Source organism: Camelina sativa, chromosome 3 (assembly GCF_000633955.1).
Source record: "Camelina sativa cultivar DH55 chromosome 3, Cs, whole genome shotgun sequence".
In the NCBI taxonomy this organism is placed as follows: domain Eukaryota; kingdom Viridiplantae; phylum Streptophyta; class Magnoliopsida; order Brassicales; family Brassicaceae; genus Camelina; species Camelina sativa.
Window position 1 is genome coordinate 23,518,162 of NC_025687.1, and position 8,495 is coordinate 23,526,656.

Genomic DNA, 8,495 nt, shown 5'->3' on the forward strand with positions numbered 1-8,495 from the left:
AGAAGAAGAAGAAGAAGGGAGGAATAAAAAAGTAAGGCAAGTTGCTAGTGTTTCTGGTTCGCACGTTGTTTGTGAGAGTTACGAATGGTGGAAAACAGAAGACTGTTCATGTTAAAAGAGTTGTGGTCTGTATTCATCAGACAAAGCAGAGCAAATGTCGGAGAAAACTGTTATGCAACACTTTTAGTTCCTTCCTTCTTCATTTCTTATATCTCTCTAATTTTTTCTTTATTCTATTTGTTCAATAAGTCGCTGCTTTTTAGACATTTACAAATTACAAGACAAACAGATGTAAAGAATTTTCTAGCTTTCACTTGTAAAGAAGTAAATTTTGCAAATTCTAAAGAATTGATCTGCATATCGTTGGTAGATAGTCTTTAAAGGTAATTTGTTGGAATTTGGAGGAATGAGAAGAGAACAGAAGACAAAGAACAAATAGTCAAATACCAAAAGTAAACCACTATATAATAAAGGTATGTCTCAACTCATGATTAGGTTATTTCAGATGCTAAAGAGTAAGAAGATTGCAAAAACAAAAACAATGCCTTCCATTGCATCATGCTGCATCCATCTCACCGGCTTCAACACTGCACATGATGGAAGAAGATAGCGGCTTAGCAAAGTCAAGATATTAGAGTTAAGAAACGGGGAATCCATAGCGTAGAGATCACACACATTATTTATGACTTGGATTATTCGAAAAACCTTCCAAACACATTCTAAAACTACATACAATATTGTTCTAACATGTTCACAAAATATTGAAATTTTAACATTAAGGTTCCTTCAAAAAGACTCTCTCATGCCAGCACAAAAGGAGCAAACAACCTTTATCTCCAAAAGATAATTCGATATACAAGATAACTTATTAAGTCATAAGCTGAAACATATATTATTGTGAACTCATTCTCATTAACAAGCCTTAAAAGTGATCTTACTATGGCAGAGGAATAAGGAATCAGTATAAATCACACACATTCTTAACGAACCTTTAAAACCCCAATCTAAACTACACACAATCTAGGTTCCTTCAAGAAGACTCTCTATCATACCAGCAAAAAAAAAGAAGCAAATTAGCCTTTGCCTAAGCATAGTCAATATAGTCAACAAATCTCTAGATTCTCATGGGATACATTGGTATATAAGATAACTTCATACACAAATTATATATTCTCATATCAACAAGTGAGCCTAATACATAAGCTAAGCTGTAACTTCTCATGCTTTTTATAAGTATCAACTCATTAGAATGAAACAAGCCTCAAAACCTAGTTAAGAAGTGAATGATGAAAACATCAATATGACCCTGAAAATTTCAGTTTATACTTCTGATCAAACTCAAGTAAGTACCACAACTCGATCCTAGAGTATTAGGCCTCAAACATAATCAACTCAATCAAATCTTGCTAAACTAACAAAATCAGAATCTACGAAGCAGAAACATATCAAAGGGGGAGACAAATATGATAGAATCCGAGAATTTTAGTATCCTGACCTGAAATTTTTAAAGTGAATCCGAGTCTCAGAACTCGATCTTGAGCTCATCCTTGGAATCGGAGAAATAAGAGAGGACGTAAGGAACAGCACGGACGATGACAACCCAGCCGCCGAAAAGAGCAACATGAGTACGGAGCTGCTTCAAGGCCACAGCCTTATCGGGCTTTCGCATGAACATTCCTGGAAACATGGCTGCGATCTTCTTCTTCGTCTTCCTCTCTGATTGTGGTGGAGCTTTTCTAAGATTCTAAAACCCTAACCCTCGATTGATTTGCCCCTTTCTCCTTTTTCACAGTAAGATGTGGGCCGAATTTTGGACCTGAACTGCAACCAAAAAGCCTTTTAGCCAAATTGAGGACGGTTTATTTATTTTGTTGATAATCACTTCAACATTAACATTAAAATATGTATCTTAGTTAAATTAAATTAAATTTGACCAAAAAAAAAAAGAAAGTTAAATTAAATTAAATCAAATGCATATTAAAGGTTCCCAAGAATATAATTAAACTGTCCTAAAAGTGCTATCACATTTTTTCAATAAAATATATTTTATTCTGGAAATACCACAAAACTCAAACTAAACTTTTAAACCTTCAAAATTAAACTTTAAACCTTCAATTTTTTTTTTTAATCTTAAATAACTAACTATAAACCCTAAACCTAAAATACTAAAAAGAAAAGCAATTTATAATTTATAAACCCTTAAAATTCATTTTTAGACTACAAAGTTCTGTAATAATATGTTTTGAAATAACAAAAACCTAGTGTTGGTGTTTTGGAATATTTTAGGGTTTTCTCTTTATTTATTCAATTCGGGTATATTTTTTTTTGTTTTGTTTTCCGATATGAAATTTTAATTGGATTCAGAAAGTTTAAACTGGTCATATGGATGGTGGCTATTTGATATGTATAAGTAATGACAGTACTTTGATATATTTACTTGGATGTATAATTAGCTGAGAGATAAGTAGAGAAGCATCATCACTAAATGTAATACATTAGCATCGGGCTATACACATGTAAGAGTCCTGAATTATGAATTTGATTAGATGAGCCAAAATTGTTCATACGAGTAACGAAAGAACACCATGAAGCATATATTATTATGGATTGTCAAACAAAATAACCTCACACTTTTAATTAGGAAGTGTTAAAAGCTAAGAAAAGTAAACTAATTAAAATTGTGTAGAATAGATAGTTAATTAAGTCTAGGAGAGATATTAGTTAAAACCAAAAGAGAGAGATAAATGTAAATAATGGTTAAGAAACTTCACATGATAGAGCACTCGCTAGAGTAATCTGATCCGCCACCGTAGTAAGGAGGAGGTTGGCCAGTGTAGCTATCGTGAACGACCCTTTCATCATACCCATTGGGTCGGGACCATCCGTAGTTAGGCTCATTATACCAAGGCGCCGGCTGTCCCATCACCGGCGAATAATAAGGTTGCGCCACCATAACCGCTTTAGAACTTGAAGCTGGTGCTGGTGGTAGTGCTGGTTTGGGCTTCTCTGGTTCTTTAGGCTTTTCAGCTTCTTTGGGCTTCGCAGGCTCTTTCGGCTTCTCGGCGGGAGGTTTGGGTGGATCGATGGTCTCGATGAGCTTAATAGACCCACGTCCTTTGGAACAGAGTTTGTCCATGACTTTCTCAGGACTACAGCAAACCACTTTGATTGTGACTGTGTTGCTTCCTTCATCGAACTTTTGGTCTCTTACTTCTTTTGTGTTCGCAAAGTGCAATCAAAAAGAAAAAGAAAAAACACAGACACAAGTTAATATTATTACTATGAAACATTCCGAACCAAAATATGTAATGAGGTAAAGCTAGCTAGCTGCCAAAAAAAGGAACATACGAGGTATGCTGCAAAGAGCTTTCCTGACTTGTGCGAAATTCTTTTCGGAACTGAGAGGCTCCGTCTTCAATTTCATCCAAGTTACCTGTTTTATTCTCATATGATTTTCTCATTATTTGTAACGATTTTTTTTAAATAAGTGCTAAAGGTTTCAAAAAGACGATCGAAGAAAAGAGGCTAGAGGATAGAGAATAAGGGAGATGAGAGCAGTACCTTCTCCATACCCTTCTGATCGGCCATGGCTTTGCAAAGAGAGAAAACCTAGAGTTGAATTAATTAGCAAAATGAAAAACATGTTAAGGTGTAACTATGCTATATATTTGGAGTCTCATTGAGGCATGCAAGGAAATATAAGTTGAATATTGTACAATTTACTTTTCTCTTAGAATGTATGATATCCATAGCTGTTATTTACGTATATTACGTAGTCATAAACAATGTAAATTTTCTTTTTCTTTTAACTTTCTATACAATTAAAAAACAATCAAATTTGTAAGTTTTTTTTTGGTAGAATCAAAATTGTAAGTTTAGTATTATAAGAATGAAATAATAAAAGGAAAGGAAAAAAAAAAAATGGAAATTCCGGAGTGAGGTGACCTAAGAAGAGGAGATCCTACGGCTGTGAATGTGATGACTCAAACTTATCCTTTTCCATAAGTTTGTAACACGTCCGGATGGGAGTGTAATCCGAGTTATTGTATTTGCAGCACTTAAGTGAAAGAGTAGTGTCTGTGTGTCCAACCGGTCAAGTGTGGAGATCCCCGTGAAGAAAAATAACTATATTTTCTAATGAAAAACTATTTTAATTACAAAATAACTAAATTTTTCCTTAGGTGTTGTGCAAACATAACTTTTTTTTTTCTTTTCAAATTCTAAAATATGTATACTTTTATGTAGATTTACGTGGTTGTTATTAGTGATGAAAACTTTTTGTTTTTTTCTAATAGTGATGAAATTTCATATACTTTCATAAAAACTAATACAACGTTGATAGTTCGACAACTTTCAGAAAATGCATGTTTCCGTAAATTTTAATCTATAATTTATGAAAAATGTCGGATAAAAAATGTTGTTTAGCTTTCGTTTCGCTGATAATGAAACATTAGAGTTTGGGGAAATATTACTTGTTGACGAAACTATCCAAAACCTTAATGTTAAATTTACCATGTTCTTGGGAGAATAGAGGCAATGATAAATGTAAAATCACTTATATATTTGTTATGTTTCACTCTATGGCCATCAATGAATGCTAATTTAAAACTTGGTTATAGGATGTTGTTTTTAACTTTTGGATTTTAGTTTTTAGTTTTAGGTTTTGCTATTAGATATTTGTTTTAAAAATTCCAAAATTAGATCTCCTACATTATAGGAGAATTTATAATCTAAAAACTTGAAATGGGAGATTACAGCAAAAAGGTTTTCCTAAGTTATAAGGAAATAGAAATACTGTAGGTTTTTTGATTGGTATGAAATTAAGTATTGAAATGATAAAATTTGAAATAAATGGGCTGACCTTGTGATATTATATTGATTACTGGAACAGGTCGGAGACTCAGAGAGTGACCTTTTCTCGCTCGTCCATTTAAATTAATTAATGGGAAATGTGTAGAGTTGACATATATTATACTAGTAGCTACTTAATTGATTTGATAATTGTTTGGGCAAAAGTAATCGATTCGTTTAGAGATTACGGAAACATGAAATATATGTTGAATAATTGCTTTTTATTAATCAAGGTATCGAGCTCAAATGCAAGAGTTCAAGGCAAAACAAGTCAATTTAAGAACCCTAGCAATGCTTTGGAATTGAGTCGTGTGGCTGTGTTTTTGGTCTCTTGCTTCGCTTTCGATCTCGTGTCGTATTGTGTTAATATCGCTTCATTTATATAGAGAAGTCCCTTTACCCTAATCCTCATGGGAGTTGGGCTTGAGCCATCGCCTCTACATGAGATAATGTCGTTTTGAATATTCTCCTCAAGAGATAGACTCGAATGTTCTCTTAACGATATTGGTAGCAATATCCTGTTGTGGCCCGTATTGACTCATTGTTTACCATTACGGCATGTTACCGTTACGGCCCATATTGACTCAATGTTCACCGTGACCCAATATTATAGAGAATGCATAATCCTCTATTATTTATAGAATATATCATAATTATAATAGAATTTATCTGTTATAACTTACATGATTAAAATTATGTCTAACAGTTTGCCTGTCTATTTTCTTAGTAAGAATTTAGAGAGTAGTGTAGTCTAAAGGTATTATTTTAATAAAGCATAGTTAATAAAGTTTCATGACCAATTGAATAACGTACCTTACGTATACGCTTCTTTGTGCACCTAGTTTCGATTATGCCATATTAAGGTCTTCGTGGCCTGCTTTTTCCTTTGAAATGGGCTTTAATTTCTGGCCCATTACGAAGTGAAGTTGACAAGTAGTCCATGTGAATTTTTGTTTCCATTTGTCTTTGGTAGTCGTTTCTTTCAAAGGGTTTTCACGGACCCTAGAAGCCATTTTTGTGGCTGTGTCCTTTTAGGAAACCGTTGATAGATCTGCTTCTTTTTAGAAGACCGTTCATAGATCTGCTTCACTCTTTGTTGGATGAGCTTGGGTAAGTTGAATTCGTGTATATGCTTTTGGATTTCAGTAGCTATAATCGCTACTTTTTCAATCTCTGTCGTTAATTCTCCTCTTTGTTTCACATTTGACAGGAGCTTGCCACACCACTTTTCCTCTTTGCTTGTGAAGTTCTTTTTTCTTTGGTAATCTTCAGGTAAATCTCTCAATCTCTCCGTGTCATATCTATGCTTTTCTCCATTTCTCTTAACTCCACAACTCATACTCGGCCATAGTCTTCGAGGTGAGTTGCAGTTCTGGTTTGAGCGTTAAATCGAAGATGACCTCCAGAAACATTCCTCATGATGTCAAGATTCTTATCAACAACCCACCATCGGCTTTAAGGGAGGGCGACATTGTGGAACTTAAAACTACTTACGGCCTATCACCTTCCCTGGTTTTGAGACTTCCGACGTCTTTGGAGAGAGCGTCAGACGCGAAGCCTGATGAGATCGTTATCTACGACAGCTACTTCGCTGCGGGTATGCACGAGGTGGTTCCTTCACTCGTTGCTAAAATGGCTACGCATTTCGCGATTTCACCTGGCCAATTCTATCCATCTGCGTGGAGACTGTTGATCGCTATCCAAGCGTTTGGGGAACTAGAGTCCATTCCCATAGGAGTAGAAGAGGTCCTGTATGTGTACTACCTAATACCATTCAAGGTTGATCCTGGTCGGTATTCAATGCACACGCGAACTGGTCCTACCCTAGCAATGGAACTTGGTTCCAGTGCGAAGAGAACACTTGAAATGAGATGGCGAGAGAGACATGTCTTCATGAAAGTGGGACATGAACCGGGTTTTCCTACCTCTTGGTTTGTTGCAGGTGGGAAATGTTATTCCTACATCTAACCATCTGAATTCATGTGAGACTAACTCGTATTTTACGCTTGTCTTGCATGTGTGTAGGAAAACCCGGACCAAACCTGATCCCGTAGGTAGAGCTGGTGCTTTCAAGGTGTTGAGTCGTCAGCCATCTTATCGCACCGTACAGTTCCTCACTAGCAAATTTGCTTTAGAGAATACTACTATCTGGGGTTAGATAGCCTATTCCATTTGATTTATTGTTGAGTTTCGCTTTTTTGTTTTCAAAGTCGCTGATGTATCTTTTTTCTACTAACTTTATTCTGATTTCTTCCTATACTTGCAGGGTTTAACATGTCGAATAGCCAACCAACTCCCACATCGACTGCCTTTGAGCGTTTCATGACGGCTTCAGGGAAACTAGCAGAAGCCAATCCATGTACATCACTTCAAGCACCAACTGACCCTGGAGATGACGTTCAGTGCCTAGGAGATCGCCCTGCGAATAAACGTAAGGCTCGCTGTGACACTACAACTTCATCGGAGGCGAGAAGGTCAAGGACGGATTCTACTGTTGCGGTTGTACCTCCTTCTAATGGGTCAATGATCAACCCTGACGCTTCATGGGTTGCCGAAGAGCTGAAGTCAAAGATTCTCGCCCATGACTTTGAATCGTTAGCCAACGTTGGGATTGCCCCCACTGTTGATGAAGCCTTCTTTGACCTTCTCAAGGTACCTTAGTTATTAGCATGTCAAATTATGACATTAGGCCTCCCGTTTTGACGTTTTTGCCTCCTTTTCCTTAACCGTTCCAGTGTTTTCTCTTTTTTTTTTTAAAGGCGATGTCATCACTTCACCTTGTTGAGAAAAAGCTTTCCTCTGAACATCAAATCAATGAGAGACTGAAGCGTGAGTTGAGTAATGAGAAATCAAAAACTGCTTTGGCTCATGAGACCATTGCCTTCAAGAACCGTGACATCGCTACTTTGGAGGCCAAATTGGTTGAACGCGACCATGCCACGACTGATCTCAAAGCCGACAACTAGAGATCGCTAGGTGAAAAGGGAGTGCTTCAAGACGAGATTGCTTCTCTCAAGAAGCGAATTGAGGTCCTAAAGTATGAGCTGGATTTTTACTTGAACGAGGCAACAATCATAGCTCGATGGGAGGCATTGCGTGAATGCCTGCTTGGAGAGCACAAGAAATGGGATTTACATGAAGTGGAAATGCAGTACCAAACCGTCATGCGGAGTCAACCTCTGTTTAAGGGGATGCCTCCTCCTACCTTTGGGGATTCCCTTGCTCAGATCGGGGCTCAAGAGCAGGTTGACTCAAGGCTAGATGAATCAGAGCCCATTGCACCATGATCGATGATTTCCTTCCCTTGCTATGACTTATTTAGCTTTTGTCTTTCAGTTCCAGTAGAACATTGTTGAACTTAGCGTCTTGTGGTGATTTGCATTTCATGAACACTAAATCCCTTGTCGGTGTTTTGTGTGTTATTAAATAAATTCCAAGTTGTAACCATTCGCAATGACACCGTGTTGCCTTGAAGTAACGTTTTTCTTGAAGTTGACCTTTTTTTTTTTTTTTTTTGGTTCACACCAACTACAAAAGGATGATGCTGTTGCAACCAAGTTACTTGAATTGGCAAATGAGATACATATTGGTTCCACATTGGCTCCAATTTCTCTGTTTAGCCTTATTCAGTTAGCACATTGGCC

The 8,495-nt window shown here is 36.6% G+C and overlaps 3 protein-coding genes across 3 annotated transcripts; 1 reads left to right on the top strand and 2 right to left on the bottom strand.

The window, feature by feature from the left end:
- On the bottom strand, positions 415-1,769 carry LOC104777855 (mitochondrial import receptor subunit TOM6 homolog). The gene is made up of 2 exons (XM_019243900.1): positions 1,496-1,769; positions 415-587 (listed from the first exon to the last, which is right to left on the bottom strand). The coding sequence occupies exon 1, from the start codon at positions 1,685-1,687 to the stop codon at positions 1,523-1,525; it is 165 nt and encodes a 54-aa protein (XP_019099445.1). The 5' UTR covers positions 1,688-1,769; the 3' UTR covers positions 415-587; positions 1,496-1,522.
- On the bottom strand, positions 2,768-3,588 carry LOC104779240. The gene is made up of 3 exons (XM_010503608.1): positions 3,562-3,588; positions 3,349-3,433; positions 2,768-3,213 (listed from the first exon to the last, which is right to left on the bottom strand). The coding sequence occupies exons 1-3, from the start codon at positions 3,586-3,588 to the stop codon at positions 2,768-2,770; spliced, it is 558 nt and encodes a 185-aa protein (XP_010501910.1).
- Positions 7,127-8,235, top strand: LOC104777856. The gene is made up of 2 exons (XM_019242271.1): positions 7,127-7,503; positions 7,611-8,235. Exons 1-2 carry the CDS (start codon positions 7,174-7,176, stop codon positions 7,815-7,817), a joined length of 537 nt encoding a protein of 178 aa, XP_019097816.1. The 5' UTR covers positions 7,127-7,173; the 3' UTR covers positions 7,818-8,235.